The 25,810-nt window shown below is 33.3% G+C and overlaps 1 protein-coding gene across 1 annotated transcript in view; it reads right to left on the minus strand.

Moving 5' to 3' along the window:
• Positions 1–25,810, minus strand: part of PHKB (phosphorylase kinase regulatory subunit beta) — a 238,868-nt gene that overhangs the window by 162,921 nt on the left and 50,137 nt on the right. Inside the window, exons 5-7 of the mRNA XM_059152026.1 lie at positions 21,987–22,086; positions 15,960–16,067; positions 12,262–12,342 (exon numbers count right to left, since the gene is read on the minus strand). Coding sequence (XP_059008009.1) covers positions 12,262–12,342; positions 15,960–16,067; positions 21,987–22,086 — 289 coding nt within the window. The remainder of the gene's footprint in view (positions 1–12,261; positions 12,343–15,959; positions 16,068–21,986; positions 22,087–25,810) is intronic.

A 25,810-nucleotide genomic window follows, 5' to 3' on the forward strand; every position in this document is an offset into this window, starting at 1 on the left:
GACCTTTCTCGCTTGCCAAGTTTCTGTGGATAAGGTCTGATGTTTTTCTGATATTCCTACCTCCATATGTAAGGAATCTTGTCTCTGTAGCTACTCTCAGGATAGTTTCTTCAGCTGTTTTATTTGCAAGCTTTACTATTACACGTCAGTGTATTGATCTATTTTTTACTGATTTTAGAAGGGGCCCAGTCTGCCTCTTGGACACAAATGCTTGTTTCCTTCCCCAGATTAGGGAAGTTCTCAGCTATGATTTGCTCAAATATACTCGCATACGCTCAAATATACTCTCTAGATGTCTCTCTTCCCTCATCCTCTCAGAGATCCCAATAGTCCTGACACTGAAATGTTTCAAGGCATCATTAATCTCTCTAAGCCTTTTCTTATGGGCTACTGCCTGCCTATCTCTCTTTTCCTCAACTTCCTTCCTTTCCATCAGCTTATCTTCTAGATCACTTATTCTCTCTTCTGCCTCATTTACCCTGGCTGTTAGAGTAGTCAGCTTAGACTGTATCTCATTCATAGCATTTTTAAGTTTGGCCTGATTAGATATTATTTAGATTAGAGATTCTATATTTTCACTGGTGCTTTTTTCAAGCCGAGCTATTGACTTTATGATTGCTATCCTGAAGTCTATCTCTGACATCTTTCTTATATCCGTATCAATTAGTTGGGGGACATGGTCTCTGATTCTTTTCTTTGTTGGGTGTTCCTCTTCCTAGTCATTCTGTTGAGGGATAGTTGAGTGAATGAATAGAGTCCAAAATATCAGCTACAACTCAAGCAAAATGCACCCTAAAAAAATCCAAAATGGTCAGAGACTACTACAGATATACAAACAAAGCCAAGAGGATGCAAAACAACCTTAAAAAAAAATGGGGGGGAGGGGAAATACTATAATCTCTCTGGGTGGACAAAGCAGGGTGATCTACTTTTTTTCTTCGTCAGTGTAGCTAAAAGATTTATTCTTTCTTTTCTAGTTTTCTTAAACACTGTTCCCTATTCAAAGGGACTCGTATTTCTCAACTTATGTTCTTAAGTTGCTTTTTAATTTCTATTTTTTCCACATCTACATTTTATAGATTTATGCCTCATACTAGTCCATTTTAACTCTACTCAATTTTATCTTGAATATATATATACAAACATATATATATATATATATATATATATATAGCATCAATAAAGAAACAAAAATTATTAAAAGGAACCAAAATGAAAAAAAAGACAAAAATGAGAGTAATGGTATTCAATAATTTTACTACAATCACTCCAAATTGTTCTGCAATTATGGAATAAAATTATAAACAAGTAACAGAGGGAAAAGGAAAATTGTTACATTCACAAATATGTGAAAATCAAATATTACACTACTAAATAATCAATGAACCAAAGAAGAAATCACAAGGGAAGTTAGAAAATACACAAAGATGAACAAATACAAACCAACAACATATCACAAATAATGAGATGCAGAAGAGCAGGCTGTAAAGGGAGATTTATACCTAAAAATGCCTATATTTGAAAAGGAAAACAATCTCAAATCAATAATCTAAACTTATAGAAGAGTAAGACCAAGTGAGCCCATACAAAACCAACAGAAGTAAATAATTAAAACTAGAGGAGAAATAAAAAGAGAATAGAAAAACAGTAGAGAAAAATCAATGAAACTAAAAAATGATTCTTTGAAAATACCAATAAAACCGATAATCTTTTAGCTACACTGATGAAGAAAAAGGAGATAGGATTCAAAATACTAAAATAAAGAATGAAAGAGGGAATATACCAAAATCAACTAAAGAAAAAACAAAATCTAAATAGACATATAATAAGTAGAGAGATTGAAATCATAATAAAAATAATCTTCCCATAAAGAAAAGCCCAGACTTACCTAGCTTCGTGGTGAATTCTGCCAAATGTTTAAAGAAGAATTAATATCTACCTTTCATAAACTCTTCAAAAAACAAAAGAAGAAATACTTAACCTATTCTATGAGGCCATTAGTTTACTAATACCAAACCCAGACAGAGATGTCACAAGAAAAGAGCAAATACAAAACAAACCATCACCACCAACAAAGGACACACCAATATTCATGAAGAGCATGGATGTAAAAAATACTCAATAAAAATACTAGAAAATGGAATACAACAACATATAGAAATGATTAGACACCATGAATAAGTAGTTTTTAATCCCAATTTTTGGTTTGAAATGAAATAATCAATCCCTACAATATACCACATCAATAGAATAAAACACACCATATGATCATCTTGACAGATGCACAAATGGCATTCAAAAAAATCCAACACCTTTTCATGAAGCACCCAGGAAACTAGGAAGACAAAAATTCCTCAACCTGATAAAGGGGATGTATTAAAAAAAAATCCACAGGTAACACCAGATGTAATGTTGAACAACTGAAAGTTTTCCCCCTAAAATCAAAAATAAAACAAGGATGTACACTCTTGCCACTTATATTCAACATTGTATTTGAGGGTCTAGCCAGAGAAATTAGGTAAGTTAAAGACTGAAGAGACATTTGTACTGAAAATTAAGAAGTAAACAATCACTATTTGCAAATGACATGGTATTCTATACAGAAAATCCTCAGGGATTCAATATACATTATTTTCAAGCATACATGAAACATTCTCCAGACTACATCACATATTAAATGACAAAACAGGCCTGAACAAATACAAAAAGACTGAAATCATAGCATCCACCTTTTCTGGTTTCTAGAAACCAACCACAAGAAAAAAATCAGGAAAGACCACAAATACATGGAGGTTAAGCAACATGTTACTAATCCACAAACGGGTCAACCAAGAAATCAAAGAAAAAATTTAAAAATACATGGAAAAAAATGAAAAAAGAACATGGAAAACTACATGGACATAACAGTCCAAAGTTTTGGGGATACAGCAAAAGCAATTCTAAGTGGGAAGTATATTGCAATACAGGTCTATCTCAAGGAGCAAGAAAAATCTCAAAGAACGTAACCTTACACTGAAAGGAGACAGAAAAACAACAACAAATGAAGCCTAGAGGCAGCAGAAGGAAAGAAATAATACAGATTAGAACAGAAAAAAATGATATAGAAACTAAAAGAACAGATCAATGAAACAAGGAGCTGGTTCTTTGAAAAAATTAGTACTATGATAAACCTCTTAGTCAGAATTATAAAACTATAAAACCAACACAAGCTCAGCAAGGTTGCAGGATAAAAGGTTAATATACAAAAATCAACTGTTTCTATAAAGACTAGGAATAAACACTATGAAAATGAAATTAAGAAATTCCATTTACAATAGCATACAAAATAAAATATTCCGGAAAAAATTTTAAAAAGAATGAAAACCACATATTGAAAACTACAAAACCTCATTGGGAGAAATTAAGAAAAATTAAGAAAGACTTATGAAACCTAAAGCACAAACAAGAAGAGGAAAACTAGATGAACTGAAGATGAACTGAACTTCATCAAAATTTTTAAAAACTTTATGTTTCAAAGGACATTATAAAGAAAATGAAAAGATAGCTCACAGAATAGAAGAAATGTTTATAAATTATATATCTGATAAGGATCTAGTATCCAGAATATATTTTTAAAATTCTTATAAGTCAACAATTAAGCAACTCAACTAAAAATGGGTAAATGATACAAATATGAACATCAGTAGTAATAAAGGAAATGCTGATCAAAACCACAATGAGATACTTCACACCCAATAGAGTGGCTATAATAAAAACAAAAACCAGGAAGAACAAACATGGACCCTATTACATTCCTGAAGGGAATGTAAAATGATGCAATCACTTTGGAAAGCAGTTTTGCAATTCCTCATAAAATTAAAACATTAGGTTCTATGATCTAGCAATTCTATTTCTGGGTATATACCTGAGAGTACACAAACACTGGCACATGAATGAATATTCACAGCAGCACTATTAGTAACAGTCAAAAAGTAGAAATCACCCAAATCTTTAGCAACTAATAAATGGATAAACAAAATGTGGAATATACAAACAATGCAACATATTTAGTTATTAAAATGAACAAAGTACTGATACATGCTATAACAAGGATATATCTTCAAAATATGCTAGATGAAAAAGCCATCCATACACAAAAATTTAGATGCTATATGATTACCTTAATTTCAAATGTGCAAATGAACAAATCCATAGAGAGAAAAGGATCAGTGGTTGTCAGGGGGAAGGGGGAGAGAGAAATGGGGAATGACTCGTAACCTGTCATTTTTCTTTTAAGGATGATGATGATGTTCTAAAAGTGAGAGTTTCACAACTCCATGAATAGTAAAACAAGAAATTTTAAAACAAACAAACAATTACAAGCCATAACAGACATGCAAGAAAAAAGACAAAATTACAAAACTGATGTAAGAAAATAGATCATAATAACAAAACCACAGGTAATCCATACAGTGCAGTTATCAAACATGGAAGTTAATACAACAATAATAATTAAGTTCAAAAGAGAAATTTTATTAAAAATGAGAATTTCAGAAGATACCAGTCTAAAAAAATCAAATGCAAATTCTGAATTAAAAAGTATAATACCTAAAATTTAAAGATAAACCAGCAAAAAAAAAAAAAAATTCCAAGTCAAAGTAGAAATAGTAAAAAGCATAGAGAGAAGGATAGAAAAAAAGAGGTGAAAAGATATGGGACAAGATGAAAAGATATGGAAGAAGGTGTAACACCTATGTATTTGGTGCTTCAAAAAAGGAAAATAGAAAAAAGGAATGTAACACAAACAATTATCTGAGTATAAACCAGCTGAAAATTTTCCAAATCTTATGAGAGACATTAAGTTCAGATATGAAAACTTCTACAAATACCAAGGATTATAAATACAAAGAACAGCACAGCTAGCACAACTTAGTAAAACTAATAAAAATGAAAGACAAGGAAAAACAGTTTAAGTTGCCCAACAAGAAAATGTTTTCCTAAAAGCAACAACAGAATTACACTGGATTCACACAACAAAAAAACAATGGAAGCCAGAAGATAATGTAATGATATATTTGAAGTATTCGAAAAAAATAACTCAACCTAAAATACACTTTAAAAATTAAATAAAAGTAAGACATTTTTAGAAAAATAGTAAGTCAGGAAGAGCCAATAATCCCACAGAACAACCTAGAAAAGAAAGATAATCATCATCATGGTACATGCGAAGGTTATATGTATATGAATGGATACACAGTTCTATATTGTTGAATACAGCAATAGTATTGTTTTGTGCAATTTAAAATACATGTAGATTTGGGGCACCTGGATAGCTCAGTCAGTTAAGTGTCTGACTTTTGATTTTGGCTCAGGTCGTGATCTCAGGATCATGAGATTGAGCCCCCCCATCAAGCTGTATGCTGGGTGTGGAGTCTGCTTAAGATTCTCTCTCTCTTTCTCTCTCCCTCTGCCCCTCCCTGCCCACTCACTCTCTCTTAAGAAAACAATTCTTAAAAACTTATGTAGAATTAAAATAAATGTCAATAATAGTATTTAAAGCTAAAATGTGCTAAGGGGTTTCAAAGGTCTGAAAAACAGTCAAAATATAAATATTGAGTAGATCCTAGTAAGTTGAGGATACTATGATTTCTACAATTACCACTAAAAGAATAATAAAATAAAGCTTAATGAACTTATGGAAGGAGGGATGCTACTGTAACAAATACTTACTGAATCCAAAATGATATAAGAAAGGAGAAAAAAAATACAAAGAACCGATGAAACCAACAACAAATAGAAATATGAAAGACTAAAACCAAGACAAAACTTTACATTAAATTGTAAATGAACTGAGTCCTCCAGTTAAAAAGAAAAGACTGCAGACTAGATTTTAAAAACAGCATTAACTGTATGATACAAAGGATACACTATAGAAATACTAATCAAAAGAAATTACTCTAGTTAAAAAAAGGTGATTTTAAGAAAGAAATTTTATGAGTTGAAATGGGACATTGTCAACTCAACAAAAAAGTATAACAACTTTTATGCTGAATGAAATAAGTCAAATAGAGCCAATTATCATATGGTTTCACTTACTTGTGGAGCATAAGGAATAACAAGGAAGACATTGGGAGATGGAGAGGAGAAGTGAGTGGTGGGAAATCAGAGGGAGAGACAAACCATGAGAGACTGTGGACTCTGAGAAACAAACTGAGGGTTTTGAAGGGGAGGCAGGAGGGAGTTGGGTGAGCCTGGAGGTCAGTATTATGGAGGGCATGTATTGCATGGAGCACTGGGTGTGGTGCATAAATAATGAATTTTGAAACACTGAAAAAAATTAAATTAAATTTTTTAAAAAGAGGCTATGGGTGTGTGAGGGCAAGAGTATATCAGAACTTTTTGTACTTTTTTCTCATTTTTGCTGTGAACCTAAAACTTCTCTAAAACACAGTCTGTTAATTGGGGAAAAAAGTATATTCATGTTCTCTGCTCCTTTTATTGTCTTCTTTAAATTCTTTTTAGATGCAAACAATTTCATTTCTTCAAAAAAAAAAGTATAACAACTTTAAATCATATGCATGTAGTTTTACGTATATACTTATGTGTGTATACATACACACATATATAATCAGAAAGTTACAGAAATGGAGAAAAAAATTCAATCATAGCTGGATACTGAATGAACATAACAGACAGAAAACTGCACAACACATAAAAAATATGAAGAGCCTGATTAACACAGTGTACTTAATTAAAATAAAGAACACTGAGCCCACTAGCATTTTTGTATTTCTATGAAATACTAACTAATAATGACCATATGCTGAGTCATAAGCAAATCTCAACAAATTTTTATGGATCAGAACTGTATAGAATATGTTCTCTGACTACTTAAGATTTAAACTATAAGTCATATCAAAGATAGAAAATAGCCAAATATTTAGAAATTAAGAAATATATTTTTAAATAACTCATTGGTAAAAGAAAATATCATAATGGTGATTGGAAAATATTTTTATTGAATGAAAATAAAATTAAAGCATAAACTTTTAGAATGAAGCTAAGCAGGGAATATTTAAAGCCCTAAGTATATACATAAGGCAGAAAAAAAAAGCAACAAAATCAATAATCTAATCTTCCATATAATGAAAAACCCTGAAAAGGGATAAATTAAAAAGAAAGTAGAAGAAAAGAAATAAAGATATCAGTAGAAATGAATGAAACAAAAAACATATAGTAGAGAAACTCAAAAAGGTAGAAAACTGGTTTTTTAAAAAGTCTAATAAAACTGAAAAACTTTAAGCAAGTCCAAGCAGAAAAGAGAGATGTCACAAATTATCAAATTGAGGAACTGAAAAATAGGACAACATTACAGAACCAACAGTTGTTAAAATAATAAAAGGATTATTATGAAAAAATATATGCCAATATATTTGAGGGTTTAAATTGAAAGAAAAATTAAAATACAATTCACTGCAACAAAGAAACCAAAGAGTACTTAACTATACTAGGATCTTTTTATTCCTTCAAACTGTTGTATGAATTAAGAACTATGATTTAATATTTATGTTTTCTTAAAACATATGCTTAATAAAGGTCAAAGAAACAAAGTAAAAAAAAGTTATACTTGATGATTTTAATAATGGGTTTTTAAATATTTTAAATTTCAATTCAATTAATTAACATACAGTATATTATTAGTTTGAGAGGTAGAATTTCAGTGATTCATCAGTTGCCTATAATACCCAGTGTTCATGACATCAGGTGCCTTCCTTAATGCCCATCACCCTACTACCCTTCCCCCATCCTCCTCTCCTCCAGTAATTCTGTTTGTTTCCTATGGTTAAAAGTCTTTTGGTTTATCTCCCTCTCTGATTATGTCTTTTTTTACTTTTCCCTTCCTTCCTCTATGCTTTCTGTGTTGTTTCTTAAATTTCACATATGAGTTAAATCATATAATAACTGTTATTCTCTGATTGATTTATGTGTAGTTAAGTAAACTGGCATCATTAAATTTTGGTTAATAACACCTATGAAGATCATTAAGATGCCAAGACACCTCAGAAAAAGAGTACCTAAGAAGAAATAAAAGAACCTGGAACGCTATGCTGCATCATAGAAAAGATGACATAGTTATATTTTCTCATTTGACATTCACAACTAAAGAATTCTGGAGTACTCACAAAGGTCTAACATTTCTCATACATAAGGGGCTATCAGGCTCAATTTTCACATATAATTTTCCTATCTGGGTTGAGATAAACAAAAAATGATAATATATACTCTGATTCGTTAGGAACAACTATGCTTGTTCATTTGTCTAATACAAAGAGCTCTAAATATTCTAACATTTAAATAGTTTTTATCATTTATATATAAGCTATAAATTCCTGTAATTAAGATGAATAATATATGATGAAGTATTCTTTTGTAGATAGGCATGATGAAGGAATAATTTATTAAGCCACAGTTGTGGTTTACTGTGCCTGAACTGTTAGTGCAAACAGTATTTTTGCCTAAACACATGCTGTGCTGAACACCTGCTTTCCTGAGAGTTAGAAATTTAGTAACTTTAGGAAGAGGGTGTATACGTGACCATACCCCAATAAACACCCTGGGCATTAACTCCCTAATGAGCTTGCATGGTAGAGACAACATTTTACACATGTCACAACTGAATGCTGGAGGAATTAAGCATGTTCTGTATGACTATATCAGGAAAGGACTAGGCAATTTGCACCTGGTTTATATACATAGCTATAAACTTGTTTTAAAATACATAACTTTAGGGGCGCCTGGGTGGCTCAGTGGGTTAAGCCGCTGCCTTCGGCTCAGGTCATGATCTCAGGGTCCTGGGATCGAGTCCCGCATCGGGCTCTCTGCTCAGCAGGGAGCCTGCTTCCTCCTCTCTCTCTGCCTGCCTCTCTGCCTACTTGTGATCTCTCTCTGTCAAATAAATAAATTAAAAAAAAAAAAATACATAACTTTAATATACATTATGGGTTTCTCTCCAGATGAAGAAGAGAATGCAAGTAAGAGTGCCAGGGAAGAACTGTGGAAGTATGCCTCTCCCACAGTTTTCATTTTTAATAAAAATCCAATATTCCAAATATGGACAGAATACTTCCATAGACACCAATTGAAACTAGATAACCACAGAACATGACATATATGTGGGCAATGAAAGACGCTAGAAAATGAGCATACCCTACTGTTCCCTGCCTTCAGCAAATATGTTCCCCAGCAAGGCTCACAAGCTCAAACACTGGCACTCAATATTTTCACAGCATGTTAGGAGGGGTACCCTTAAGCCTTCTCCCCTTTAAGCCTTTGTCTGTACAAAGTTTATAGAAACAAGAGAATTGGTAAAGATATGATGATAAGCTGTTAAGGAAAATGATTTATTAAAAAATAAACCAAAGTGTTGACAATATAATATGTATATTACATATATGTGTGTCATGTGTGCATGAGCTCTGTATTCTTCAATCCTAAAAAGATAAGGACTCAGGCAAATTAAAAATTTGACAGTAAAGAAAGAAATGAGTAGCATTCCCACTTCCTTCCCAGGTTCTTGGGTTGCCCTGAGATGTTATATGGTTGGGAATAATGAAAAGAGACAGGACTATGAACTTGCCAGTTAGGGTATAAGGCACGATTTGAAAAAACAAAATGGTCCCAAGTCATACCACCTTTCAAAAAATTTATTTCTCTGAAATACCTTGATAAAAGGAATTTCATTCCCTGAAAGATTCTATGCAGGCCCAATTACTGCTTCTCCATATAATTCTCGACATAGTATATTAAAAAATCAAAGAAAAAGATGGTGAGCCCCAAGAACACATTCTATTATTCTAGGATTTGAAGTGTACAAGTCAAAGGTCTATTGAAATTAGCTACATAAAAATTTTTTATCTGCCAAATAAAAAATGTAAGGGTAAGAAAAAAAATCAACAAGGAAAAAAAAATAGAAAATACAGTTTTTAAGAAGAGGATATCAAGGGGCACCTGGGTGGCTCAGTGGGTTAAAGCATCTGGATTCGGCTCGGGTCATGATCTCAGAGTCCTGGGATAGAGTCCCACATCGGGCTCTATGCTCGGCAGGGAGCCTGCTTCCTCCCTGTCTCTCTACCTGCCTCTCTGCCTACTTGTGATCTCTGTCTGTCAAATAAATAAATAAAAGCTTAAAAAAAAGAAGAAGAAGATATCAAACTTGCTTAAATATATTCAAATCATACAAAGAAAGAATAGAAAGGTTAAAGCAGAATCACATTTTTGAAAACTGTCAGTTGACATCTGAAGATTTAAAATGAACCATGGTATGGGGTGCCTGGGTGGCTTAGTCAGTTAAGCGTCTGTCTTCAGCTGGGGTCATGATCTCACGATCCTTGGATTGAGCCTCACACTAGGCTCCCTGTTCAGTGGGGAGTCTGCTTCTCCCTCTCCCTCTGCCTCTCTGTGCAGATTGTACTCATTCTCTCAAATAAATAAATAAAAATCTTTAAAAAATAAAACAAATAATAAAATGAACTAAGGTAGATACTGAGAAAGCAAGAAATAAAATGTTAAAAATTAAAAATGAAAATAAAATACCAAACAAAACAATGCTACCACTAACCAAGGCAATTTCACCACTTCCATCAGTAACATTAATGGGAAATTACTTGCAACTGTCAATGTTAGCTACTGCTTAATATAATGGTTATCAAACTATGTTGTGCTGGATACTTCTCCCAGTGCTTTGGAGTTTCTAAGAAAAGCTAAGGGGCTGGTTCTGGGAGCCTCCCTTTCCTTAGTCAGAGTTAAGTACTTGCATTTGTTTTGCGCTTTAGAATGCTGCTTAAATTGGTCTGAGATAGGCGTCTTCCATACCTCCCTTAACCAAAATCTTTGAATATTACTATTTCACAATATTATAAAAAAAAGAGGTATCTGGATGAAATAAAAACATGTAATTCTTTGATAAATCAAACAAAGGAAACCATAAGTGGGTATTCTTAGTTTCTTCTTTACTGTTTATTTGTACATCTAAATAGACTTTACATAGGTGCCTGAATGGCTCAATTGGTTAAGCATCTGCCTTCCGCTCAGGTTATGATCCCAGGGTCCTGGCATTAAGCCTCACATTGGGCTCCCTGTTCAGCAGGGAGTCTGCTTCTCCCTCTTGCTCTGCTCTTCCCCCTGCTTGTGCTCTCTCTAATAAATAAATAAAATCTTAAAATAAATGAATAGACTTTACTTACTATCAAAAAAGCACAACCAGAAGGATGTCAAAGACTATGAATACTAAAGGACAGGACTAAATTACAGCACCCTAATTGCAGTCCAATGATGATTTGGATGTAAATTACATGATGCATTTGTTCTCCCTACATGGATCACAGGAAAGAAATAATAACAAGCATATATAGCATACCTACTCTTTGATGGCTTCTCATTATATGTAACATTTCAATAATAGTAACTTTTTGCTCTCACTGTGGTATATTTGGAAACATGTCAGCATGTGTATATGTTCAAGCATTAGTGCTAAGAAAGGAATGCTTCTCATTTTGGGGATATAAATTCTTTTCAAATTTCCTAATAACATTGTATTTATGTTTTAAAAACATCAAGAACCTTACTGTGGTCTCATATAATAAAAATATATGAGGTCCATATAATAAAAATAACATGATAAAAGTATCTTTTTACTTGTAAAATGGGTTACAAAAATCAACAATATGCAAAAACAACATAATAACGCTAAGAAAATCTGCAAATGCTATTTCACTTTGTTACTAAAATTTTCTGAAAGTTACAAGTTTTTATTGCATTTGTATCACCTGAAGCAGAGCTTTCATAGGTGTAAAGTTTTACAACTGGTCATATATTTCATTCATTTTTAAAGTGCTTTGCTTTTTAATATAAAGATTCTTGATCCAACATCTAAAATCCAGTATCTGATTATACGAATAAGCCATTTTCATAAAACAAAAACTAAGTTTTAAAAAGTAAAAGAGGGCGCCTGGGTGGCTCAGTGGGTTAAAGCCTCTGCCTTCAGCTCAGGTCATGATCCCAGGGTCCTGGGATCGAGGCCCACATTGGGCTCTCTGCTCAGCAGGGAGCCTATTTCCTCCTCTCTCTCTGACTGCCTCTCTGCCTACTTGTGATCGCTCTCTCTGTCAAATAAATAAATAAATTTAAAAAATATATTAAAAAATAAAAAAATAAATAAAAAGTAAAAGAAAAAAATATTCTCAGAGATGAAATTTAGTACTAGAAAATTTGGGCAATTCATACCTCATCAGTGTTATAGATAATCTGGAGTCCTGAAGAAATCATTTCCACAAGGTAAAGGAGATAGAGTGACACCGTATTTATCTGAAAACAAACATTAAAAGGTTAAAGGAAAAAACAAAAAGACTATGTTATGAAATTATATGTAAGAGCTAAAATTACAAGTCATTTTCTCTAATAGTGGCAAATAAAAATATTGCCTTTCCTATTGTGAAATAAAGGAGCTGACTATTTAGCTCATCATAAAATCCCAGCTTTGAATATAAAACTCTAAAATCCTCAAATTTACTGTGGCGGTTAATACCTGATTAGAAAAATGGCTCCTAATAGAACTGTTTCTGTAACATTTGTTTTCAAAGATTTATTTTCAAATTCTGGGTCTAAAGCAGTCTACTTTGAAGTAGTTTTGCCTCACAGGCAGCTAAGTAATGTCAATTCATTTCAAATGTATGTAAATGAAAAACTTATTTGGCAAGTAAGACATTAGGACTTTGCCAGTACACCATAAACAATAGGCAGTGATCCAGAAAACAGTATTTTTCTCAGAGAATGCAGAATTTATGTAAGCAACTGCAGGGACATATTAATTTTAATCAATGATATAGCATATAAAATACATTTAAGAACAAATGAGTTTTATAAGCAAATGAGTCATTTTTCCTTTTAGTTCATCTATTAAAGATAGACATTATATGATATAAACGAAAAAAATGAAGATAATAATGTCTACTTTAACAAAAAAGATTCTCACAGAAGTCTGAATGGGATGCCAAGTAAATAAGTAGTCAAAGATAAATACTGTAACACAGACAAAACTTGAATATGCTAAATGAAAAAAGACAGTCACAAAAGACCATATATTATATGATTCCATGTCTATGAAATTTACAGAATAGGAATACGCATAAAGATAGGAAGTAGACTGGTGATCGCCGAGGGCAGGAGGCTTTCGAGAAGGTGGGGAATGACAGCTAATGAGCCCAAATTTCTTTATGGGGTAATGAAAATGTTCTCAAATTAACTGTGATAGTGGTTGCACAACTCTCTAACTGTAATAAAAACCCCTGAATTGTATACTTTAAATAGGTGAATTGTAAATTTTGTGAATTGTATCTCAATAAAGTTGCTATATAATAAATAAATACACAGGAAGCAGTAAAAAAGTTTTCATTTACCTAGGAAAATGATAACTTGAGTTAAAATCAACTAGAAAGCACAATGTAATTTTGTCCTGATATGATTCTAATCCAGAAGATCATTAATCTCTAACAGCCTTGGTCGCTCATGTCTTCCCTGACTCTCTTCCAATCCTTTCTAAGTAACTGACAGAAACTGGGGGCAGAAGATTATTTGTGTCCGAGAGGCCCGGGACAAAGCGGCCCTGTGCTACCAGGTGTGTTGGGTATTTTGCCTAATCATCTTTGCCTTAGACATCTTTGCCGCAAGCACTTAACCACAAATATTTTCAGTGGGTACATTTTTTCCACATCACCAATTGGCCATAAGGCAATTTTGCTGTAAAAGAAAAAAACAAAAACCTGGTAGACAGCCTGATTTGACAGTTTGGTTTCATTTCTGCATTTCTCCCACTTTTATATTATATAAATCTTGTATTTTTATAAGTATCTTTTTGTAATTCGTACTTTCTATATTAAATCTTAGTCCTCATAATGGTCTATACAATGATGCAGATAATTGAAACCACATTTACCGCAGAACTATGGAGTGTCTATGAAGAGAGATGTGACAGTATGGCAAGAACAAACAAACAAACAACAGTGTAGATGGCATTCAAAGGCAGTGCAAAGCTCAGTTACAATTATGCATCCTAGTATTTGGAAAGTAATACCCCTCTTAATGAAGGAAGAAATTTTGGTGAAAAAAAAAAAGCGTAACACAAATGAGGAGACAAAACAACAAGCAAAAAACAAAAAATTATTACTCTGAACCAAAGACTTTGAAAACAAATGCTTAGGTAAAATCCAAAAAATAAAATCAGTTATTTGCACAATACTGTCATGAATTTACACACATTTTAAATGAATTTAGTGTTTTGCATTTCACAATAAAGTCTTTACTTTTGTCATTCATTTTTCATGCTATATAATATCCCTTTTAATGTCCTTTTATTTTTTGTGATTTTATATTTCAAAGTAAAATTGCCTTAGAGCCAATTAGTTATGCAGTGAAAATACATGCAGTGAAAATTTTTGCAGCAAAAATGTATACTATAAAACTACATAACACCGCCACCAGGACCTGGCAGTGCTGATGCCTCTCTCAGGAAGCAGAGCTGTCTTGGACGCCTCCTGACTTTTCAGCAAAGTCCAGGGGGTGTCATGGTGCTGTCAAGGTCCAAGTGAGTCAGACCCAAAGATATAAATTCTTATTTTAGGGTTTTTTAGACTGACATACTTTTTTTTTAGACTGACATACTACTTTCGAGTGACCCTTCTCAGAACATGGTAGAGAAGAGCTTCAAACCTCTGCCAGGCTCACCCAAATATTTTCTTACAGCACTGACGTTGGGCTGTCAGAAATGATTTCAAAGAAATGTCACTGCTATGGTCGGGCATTTATAGCTACACCTCCAAAAGCCCTCTGCTTTGACTTGCAGGATGCTTCCATGAGAAAGTACAGTAAGTGGCAAATAGTACAGAAACAGCCAAAAAACAGGTTGACCAGCATTTATTTAAAATCTACTATGAGGCAGGCACTAAGCTTAAGTTCTAGGAAACAAAAATAAATGAGCCACTATCTTCTGAAAACCCTATTTCAGACAGTAAACATAAACCTAATTATGTCACAATTATAAGGAGAAGGTTGAGCAACTACATATTCATATAATACTAATTCTCCAAGGAACTGGTTACAAATAAGTGTAAGAGTTTCCGTTGCATAGAAATGGGGACACTGTACTTTCTATGACTGGAGGAGTCATACTAAAGTAAAACATTTCAGATCTCTAGAGAGAAAGGGACTATAAAAAAGACATACCCTTATTTTAGTAAAGAATATATGAATAATAAGCATTCTGTCCTAAAGACAGCAGAATCAAATGATGAGCAGGAAAAAAACTCATTATAGAGCATTTATAATATTTATATTCTAAAAATAAGGCAATAGGATGTGCAGCTAAAAGTAATACACAGATGTAAGAGAAAAAGAAGTGAAAACAAAACATAAAATCCTACAATGCATTCTTAGCCTTGGTATAAAATTTAATATAATATGTGAGACAAAATTTATAGACTCCAGAAATGCCTTTTGGAATATATTTTAATGATAGGCTGATAGCTTTGTTGAAGGTTGATATACCAAACCTGAGCTGTCACATAACAAAAATTTCTGACTTGTTGCTATATCACTGCCAACTGTCTTTTATTCCATAGTTCCTAAATGGTGAAATTCTTCTAAATTTGAGAGTAAGTACAAGCTTCATTGAGATAGGAATAATATTATAAGTTATCCAGTTGCTCTTTACTCCTTGCAGACCAAGACCTCAGTCTGAGTTGATGCTCAATCACAATTACTAACTCAGCCCTGGAACCTACCATTTCACTTCCTCATTTTGGAGTTGGTTTTCTACTTCTGTTGTGAAAAATTTATGAAATCTGCTTTCTAAAACTTGCAAATATCCCCAAACCTTCTATGATATAGACTATGAACAGAGAAGAAAACTTATAGACTTCTCCTTTTACCTGAAGATGACCATATTCCTCATAGGAGAAGACCTCATCTCCTGTGTGCACATTGAAAATAGAGTGAAGACAGGTTGCTGGGCGTGGGTCCTGCTTAAACTGCTGGACCTAGAAATCAAATACAAAATTCAAATAGTGCTACTAACTCACAATATCATCCAACTTTAGAGATTATAAATTATTTTTCACAAAACATTTTAAAAGAGAAAACCATAGCCTAAAGGCAGAATACAGAGTAAAGCAGATATATTACTTTTTCTAAAGAAACAACACACCAACAAAACTCACATAACTACTAACTAAACAGTTAACATGATTATTGAATAGCTGATATTTCAAAAATAGCAAGTCAAGTGTAATATGGAGCTTGTGAGTATGGTACCAACAGCTTTTACAATTGTTTTATATTCATTTTATTTTAGGGTCAAATAATAGTTTACTCTGTGGGACAGGATTTCAGGGATTACACCTCACTGTACTGTCACTTGGAAATGCTTCCATGGATTTAGACCTCATTCTAATTCTAATTCTAAGTAAGTGTTCAAAACTTCAAATGCTGTTTCTTTCTCTAAAGATGACAAATTTTAACCTATGTTCCTATCAACAGGTTTTCATTTCCTTTGCCACATATACTCTCCTTACTAAGTCATCAATTCCAAGAGAACATAACACACTTGGATTTATTAACTGCATATAAAGTTTAACCATTTTAGAATACTAAGTAAATACTAAGTGATCTAACAAACTCCAAGGACAAAAAAAGAAATCCATCTACTTTTTAAGGGCCTGTTCAATTCAATTTGGTGACTATATACTGATACCAATCATATGTCAAGTACTATTCTAGCTCCTAGAAGTATAAGGTGAATAAAAACAGACAATGAATAGAATAACACCTAGCTATATGTAAATGAAATATTTTTTTCTTCCTTTTAAAATATGTAAGTGATAATAATATCTACAATGTTATGACTTTGCATTGTTTCACTTGGCTAAGGAAGTACATAGAACGAAGTTCTTTTCTTCACCTTCAAATTTTCTCTCATCCTTAAAATTCTACCTCCAAAAAAAATCTTATTTTATAAAGTCCCTTCTGAAATGTTCCTTAAATTCCTTCCTCTGGACTCCACACAGGGTACTTATCCTTCAGTAACTTCTTCTCTCTTCTTTTTATTAGTTGTCTGTATCTCTATCTAATAGGTCTCTAGAAGTTATACTACCCAATATGGCAGCCACTAGCAATAAACAACTAACTAAATTACAACTAAACAAAGTTCAAAAATTCAGTACCTCAGTCACACTGACTGTATCAAACACTCAGTAACCATATGTGACTAGTAGCTTCTGCATTGTCCAACACATTAATGCAGAACATTTCTGTCATCACACAAAGTTTACTGGACAGTGCCATGCTAGAGGGTTAATACATCTTTGCATCCCCTCCCCACCCCCAAGAGCCTGTAAATACTCCACAGATAAATACACAGCCCTCCCTATCATTCAAGTCAACAAAATGAAAGCTAGGCCCTACCAGTAGATACTCAGGAATGAAAGGGTAAGGACAAAGGTAGGGATGTGTATCTTCTATGTGTACTATGTACAGTGACCAAGCCATTGAGTATTAACTCAGAGAAGGTGAGAAGGCTATTCCTTCTCAGTATCTGAAACTGCAGCCACAGTATTAGACTACACAAATAGAAATCAAATGTGGTCGTTTCACACTTGTATCTCAAGGTATTGAACATTATTAGTCTGGGCTCTTAGACAAAAATATGGTTAAGTTAAAATACATTCTGCCTACTCGGGGCACCTGGGTGGCTCATTGGGTTAAGCCACTGCCTTCGGCTCAGGTCATGATCTCAGAGTCCTGGGATCGAGTCCCACATCGGGCTCTCTGCTCAGCGGGGAGCCTGCTTCCTCCTCTCTCTCTCTGCCTGCCTCTCTGCCTACTTGTGATCTCTCTCTGTCAAATAAATAAATACATTCTTTAAAAAAAAAAAAATACATTCTGCCTACTTGATAGAGACCCAAAAGGATAAGGTCTTAACTGTTTAATAAAGTTATTGCTACAGTTGACAATGCAGTGTCTGTCATTTGTCTTCAAGACACACAAGTGCCCAGCATGAGAATTTATATTCAATCACTGTGTCAGGGGAAAAGCAACTATTAAATGATTAAATATACTCAAACGGAAAATTATGTAACCATGTTTTGAGTCTTGCAGCTGTTATAAGACAAACAACTTAAAATTTCAGAAAAAAATAAGACCCAAATTATACAAGCTTTGAAAATTAATGGGACATAGTGTTTGTGAATTATAGACAATAATTATCCTTGAAATCAGTCAATAATAAGGTGACATTAATCATTATTTTATATGTCTGGCATTTGGCAAGTAAAAATAAAGAATGATTAAAGCAAAATTTTCTAGGCCAAAAAATAACTAGAATAATGTTTTCGCTGTTTGTATTTTACTTAGATTTTTCCTGAAAACTTAAATCATTGTGAATAAAAGTTTATCATTTAGGAAAAGGTGGGTATTTTGTTATCCATTCTTAATTTATAAAATAACATAGCATTTAAGTGAGAAAAATCATCTCATAAGGGAATGCTGGAATGATAAATTTTATAAAATTTAATGATTTTTCATTAAAAATCATTAAATCTGAACTAGACACTACTCAATAACATTTTAGACAAATCTTTTATGTAGACAGCTAGGGACAGCAACATTCATAGTCCATTATAAATTATAGGAAATATGTGCCTTCCAAAATACTAAATGCAAATTGAATTTATTTTGAAAAATTCTGAATGCTTCTCCTTAGGGAGTATTAGAAAATAGAATAAATGAGAGAATAAGTATATGAACATCTAGAAGTTAAAAAAAGAAAAACACCTAAGATGAATAAGTAGGCATTTTAAGACAAGTAGCACGATAGTAATAGAAATCAGATCGCTCTACACTCTGCAAAACAAGGACAACTCTATTCATTCAAGTGCATAATGAAATAAAATATTTCTTTTACATAGTATTTTTAGAAAATATGTCAAGAAGTATATCATGATTTTACTTCAGAGGACAAAGAAGATGAATCTTAGTATCAAATAGCAAATGATTACTACAAATATGCTTCACATTAGTTTTCAGAAAGAGGCAAAAGATATGCATTTCACAACTTTAAAATTTGGTAACCTTCCCTACTACTACATAATCATGAAAGAAACTGTAAACATCAACAAGGTGAAGGTTTGGTAGGAAGCAGTGAGCTGGCTGTGTGTGGTTAAATCTAATCTCAGAGTCATTCCCTCAGAGTCATATGTGAATCATGATAATATCCTCCATTCTAACTATAAAAAGTTATGGGATCATGAAAGATTACAGGGGTGCCTGGGTGGTTAAGTGTCCGATGTTGATTTCAGCTCACATCATGATCTCAGGCTTGTGAAGTCGAGCTCTGTGTCAGGCTCCAAGCTAGGCAGTCTGCTTAAGACTCTCTCTCCCTCTCCTTCCCTCTCCACCATTCTCCACACACACATGTGCATGAGCTCTCTCTTAAAAAAAAAAAAAAAAAAAAATCATAACTATAAAAACTTCTTTAAAATCTGTAAAACCTTATATTTGGTGGTAAGTATAAATACCTAATCCTAATGTGCCCCATACCTTCTCTTAAAACTCACACTTACTTTTTAAGATTTTATTTATTTGTCAGAAAGAAAGAGAGCACAAACAGGGAGAGCAGCAGAGGCAGAGGGAGAAGCAGGCTTCCTGCTAAGCAGGGAGCCTGATGTAGGGCTCAATCCCAGGACCCTCAGATCATGACCTGAGCTGAAGGCAGACACTTAACTGCACCATACAGGCTCCCCCATACTTATTTTAATTGTCTAGCATCATAACTAAATAAAGGAAAGAAACGCTAATCCTTTATAATTTATGAAATTCAAGACATCTTAAGTCCGATTTAAGCTATATTCAAAAGAAAACGTAATTGTGAAGATTGGTCAGAGAAAGACAAATTTGATCTCAATCTTATGTGGAATTGAAGAAAAAAACAGATGAGCGTTATGGGAAGGGGAAAAAGAAAAAAGAGAGAGAGGGAAACAAGCTATAAGTGATAAAGAATAAACTGACGATTGATGGGGGAGGCTGGTGGGGGATCGGCTAGTTGGGTGACGGGTATTAAGGATGGCATGTGTTGCGATGAGCACTGCATATTACATGTAAGTGATGAATCACTCCAGAAACCAATACTGCACTATATGTTAACGAACAAAATTTAAATTAAAAAAAAAAAAAATTGTAGGGGCGCCTGGGTGGATCAATGGGTTGGGCCCTCTGCCTTTGGCTCAGGTCATGATCCCGGGTCCCTAGCATTGAGCCTCGCATCAGGCTCTCTGCTCGGCAGGGACCCTGCTTCCCTTCCTCTCTCTCTGCCTGCCTTTCTGCCTACTTGTGGTGTCTGTCTGTCAAATAAATAAAATAAAAATCTTAAAAAAAAATTGTGAAGACTGGTTAGTAAGCTTGAATGATATTTAGAAAGAGATATTAACAACTGGTTAAATAAGCCACTTAAGGAACTCTTTATTTCCTCCCTTTTGATAAACCATACTAATTTTAAGTCTGTCAGTTTGTTTAGTAAATATGAAATTCATGGCTTTCACAATGTTTCCTTAAGAGAAAAGTTAATTCACAGACATTAGCCATTCATGAAATAATAAATGTGAAATAAACAGTAAACTTCTCACAGTAATTTTCCCAGAAGAAAAAAAAATCTTTAATCACAGTTACTTCAAAATATATAACACACTAGTTTAATTCAAGTACACCAATAGGATATTATTTCATCAAATGAAAGATCTTTATAATAATGATTTATAAAATCAAATCTCAGCAGACAACTACAGGTTTATTACATATCATTATTATCAGCTGGTGAAAAAAATCGACTTTTTCTGCCAAATAACCTTTTCTTGTTGTCATATTCTGAGGGCAAAATATAATTTTTTGTCAGCTTTAACTTCAGATACGGATCTTAGGAAGAAAATGTGCGAACACAAAAAATCTAATAATCACAAGATAAAAATATACAAAATATTAAGTGATCAAAATTGCCTGTGTAATTACTGATGTGCATCTTTGCTCATGAACCATCGAACCTGGTAGTCTTGGGGGCCCAAGATATACTCACTGATATATGGACACGTAATATATTAGGACCTGGGGACAAAGGGATGTAGGTGAGTAGGAGAAATATTATATTATATTTACATAGTACCTTGCAGTTCTTATTATGTATATTACTTTAATAATAACAATAATAATTACCAATTATGTATTCCACAATAACCTGTAAAATTGGCTATTTTCTAAGCCAATCATTTCTGTCCTCTCTACATGTAAATTATTAAGTATTTTTAAGCTGAAGTTCGGGGATGCCTGGGAGGCTCAGCTGGTTAAGTATCTACCTGCCTTTGGCTCAGGTCATGATCCCAGGGCCCTGGGCCCAAGGCCCACATCAGGCTCCCTGCTCAGAGGGGACACTGCGTCTCCCTCTGCCTGTCACTCCCCGGTTTGTGCGCATGCATTCTCTCTGTCTCTGACAAATAAATAAATAGAATCTAAAAAACAAAAATAAACTGAAGTTCATTTAAGTCAGGGCAATCACATGTGCAAAAGGAATTTTGATAAGGATTTTCTTAAGCAATATAATATTCGTTAGACTTATGGATATTGTAAGGTTCCTGAGAAACTGAGTCTTTATCAAGCAAACACCAGATGTGAAATACAAACAAATTCAATCCTAAATAACAATTCTCCATCAACTCTCACTTAATCTGTTTCTTCAATTTCAGTATTTCAAACCCTGGGCTGGGAATGCAGAGGCTGTTTTAACCTATCTAGACAGCCCTAGGATGTGGCTTTACCTTTTGAAAGTACATTCTTCTTCAGAAGATGCTATTGCTATACTGGTTAAATTAATCCTTCAGAATGATGTGAGAATTCCAGTCCACACTACAGTGTTTTACCTTATCGGCCTGACGCATATAGCAGTAGAGAATTCCTCTCATACATTTTATAGCGGAGTGCTCCAGCTCATGGGTCCTTCCCTTGTCATCATCAATGCGCCTGGGTGAGAGAGATAACTCATGAAACAAATTGGAAATGCATTTGAAAAGGAAGCAGAGCTTTCGGTAATTAAGTATTTAACTATCTGACTAATCCTATGTTCTGGCGACATCTACTAATTCTGTAACAGTGAAACTCCATTTTCCCAGCAGATGTAGAAATGCTGCAAAAAAAAAAAAAAAAAAAAAAAAAAATCCCAAGATGAAACTTGTGTTGATTTCTCCTTTTTTTAAGGAAGTAAGCCAATTGCTTCAGAAATAGCATACAATATTTCTACATTGACTTGGCTGAAACTTTAAAGGATATGATATATTGGAAAAATCTACCAAGAGATTTTTTGAATTTGCTGTTATAGAGTAGAGGCAATTTTTAGTATCAATCCCTTTAGGTTATGCAATGGCCACTTAGATTCAAGGCAACGCAGATTAAGGTGGACACATGCCTTCTTTGCTCTACCATGTGTTTAATAATGTCAGGGTGGGCAGTTTAGTCAAGGATGTCTTCAAATAAACACATATCCAGTATGAAACATGATGTGTTTGGGCAGTTTTATACTCTTGGCTCATAGTTTAAAATCAATCAACCAATGTTTATATTGTTGGCTTTCAAAAAGAAAAAAAAAAACAGCTAAAATCTAACCATAAAGCAAGGTTAAGATGTCCTTCTGTCCTTAAGTTCCTTTTTCACCATGAATCAAAAAGTAATGAGAGTTACCCACTACTGTAAATGAAAGTAACTTATTCCTTGGTTCGCTAATTCTTAATGGAAATATCTGGCAATCATCCACACTTGATAAAAAGTGTCACTTGTCTCCTTAAAAAGTATACTACAATACCTCCGTTTCCAACTGCACACCTCATATACCAGTACTAGAAGGAATAATGATCATTTTAACATAGCATTGTCAATGTCAGGCAAAAGCAAGCTGTTATTAGAACATCATTCCTCCCTTCAGATGCAAGCACCATGATTTTGCTCTATGCTTTATTTTTCTGTCTAATGTGCTACACAAGTGTTTTAATAGAGACAAATTATGGCACAGGTAACAGTGGACCAGGTATTGATAGCTGAAGTTAACAGCACACTTTGGATAGATTAAGCTCAATGAAATTTGTTTCCAATTCCTACTTCATCTAAAAACAAAAACAAATCGAGTTTTTCCAAATTTGTCTTTTAAAGTAATTCTCTGCCCCTAATTTCAACAACCATTTAACCAAAACGAAAATATTCCGAATAAATCACCCATTATAGAGTTCTTATATTTCAATGAACTTCTATTTCTCTGTTCTTCTGCAAATAAAACAGAAACCAGAAGAATATTTTTCTTCTGACTGAGAAAGTAAATGAATAGTTTTATGTGAGTAAAAACATTTAGGCAACAAGTCTACATATATTACCTTTTCAAAGATTTAAAGTGAATCTGATGATCCAAAATAATTTCTCTATTTTCTGCCAGGATCTGGCAATATTCTACTCTCTTTAACAAGCCCTGTGGAGGGGATGAGATAGGGGATGGAGTAAGCCTGGTGGTGGGTATTATGGAGGGCACGTATTGCATGGAGCACTGGGTGTGGTGCATAAAGACCCTGAGATCATGATCCAAGCCAAAACCAAGAGTCAGATGTTTAATTATCTGTACCATCCAGGCGTTCCTATAAATGACATTTTACAAAGTCAAACATGCTAGTCAATTTTTCTTTCCTCAACAAAATTATAATGTGGACCTGTAATATTATATTACATTCAAAATATTATACTATATTCAAAAAATTAAAGTGTATTTTTACAAAGAAATCATCTTGTTGTCTCTAAAAACAAAATAATGACCATATCTGATTAATTAAATAACACCAATTATATTCTTACATGCATGTAAAATATAAATGTGCATAAAATCTTTTTAAGCACTCACTACACACACACACAAACACACACACAGAAACAAATCCAAACAGATACGAGGTTTCAAGAGATTGTTAATAAGACTGAAAACCAATGCAATGAGAAAAATCAAATTACTCACAATTTTAAAAAATTAATAATTTTATATTATGCATTCATTAATAAAAAAAGGTAAATAAAAGTTTCTGAAAAAAAATATTGACAGCTTAATTTTTTAAGAATTCTCCCTAATGTAATCTGTATGACTTCACTACCATTAACAAGGAGAATTAGAAACATCTAATAATTAAAAAAAAAAGTCTATTAATTTAACATGGAAATTCTCTAAACAAATCCTTTCATGATTTAATGTTGCAAAAGTAAAAAGGACTTAAATAATTCTGTGATAAGTACTCTTGCATTTCTCCAAAAGGGAAACAATTCCCTTGCTAGTAATTAAAAAAAAAAAAAAATGTAATGCTTTACATATATAAGAAGATAATTATCCAGGGAGTTAGTACATAGAGTATGCCCACAAAGAAAGGACTTGAAATTCTCTATCAAATATTTGAAGATTTCTGGGAAAAGGCCTATATATTATATTTTTTCAAGCAAAATTCCCCAAAAATTTTATTCAGAAATATTTCAGGTCCATAGAAAAATGAAAAGAATGTTATAATGAATAAACATTTTAATCTTCACCTGGATTCCCCAATTACTAAAATTAGCTTGCATTCTCTATAGTTTTTCTACTTTTTGAAACTACAAAAATCACCACCCTCAGACACTTCAAAAATTTGTCTTCAAAGACATTCACCTTTAGAACAATATTATCATTATATCCAAGGAATTAAATATTGCTAGTAAATTATCTAATATATATACTATAACAAATCTATCCAATTATACTCAAAATATACCTTCTAGGATTTATACTTTTGGTTGTTTTGTTTTTTAAGATTTTATTTATTTATTTGACAGACAGAGATCACAAATAGGCAGAGAGGTAGGCAGAGAGGGGCAGGAAGCAGTCTCTCCACTGAGCAGAAAGCCTGATGCAGGGCTCGATCCCAGGACCCTGGGATCATGACCTGAGCCGAAGGCAGAGGCTTTAACCCACTGAGCCACCCAGGCTCCCCTAGGATTTATTTCTAATGCATGATCCAATCAAGGATTGGATTTGAATTTCATGTTTATTTTTTGTTGACTAATATAACATTTTTTTCCTTTTTTTTCATTTTTTAAATGAAGTATAATTAACATATAGTGTTACATTAGTTTCAGGAATACAATATAATGATTTAACAACAAATGTTACCCAGTGCTCATCAAGATAAGTGTACTCTTGATCTCCTTTATCTATTCTACCCATCTGGCAACCACCAATTCGCTATCTGCATTTTAAAGTGTGGTTTTTGTTTTGTTTTGTTGTGGGTCTTTTTTGGCTTGCCTCTTTTCTTCTTTGTCCATTTGTTTTGTTTCTTAATTCCACATAAGTAAATCATATGGAACTTATCTTCCTCCAATTTATTTTACTTTGCATTATACCCTTTATATCCCTCCATGTTGTTGTAAATAGCAAAATTTCATTCTTTTTTGGGACTGGGTAATATTCCAGTGTGAGTTTCTGTGTGTGTGTATGTGTGTGTGTGTGTGTGTCACACACATAATATATCTTCTTTATCCATTCATCAATGAATGGACACTTGGGATGTTTCTAGGCATGGAAACAATGATATTGTTTGTATCTACGACATTGCAAATGTTACAATAAACATTGGGGTACATATCTTGTTGAACCAGTGTTGTCAATTTCTTTGGATAAATACCAAGTAGAGGAACT

Source organism: Mustela lutreola, chromosome 16 (assembly GCF_030435805.1).
Source record: "Mustela lutreola isolate mMusLut2 chromosome 16, mMusLut2.pri, whole genome shotgun sequence".
NCBI classification, from domain to species: Eukaryota; Metazoa; Chordata; class Mammalia; order Carnivora; family Mustelidae; genus Mustela; species Mustela lutreola.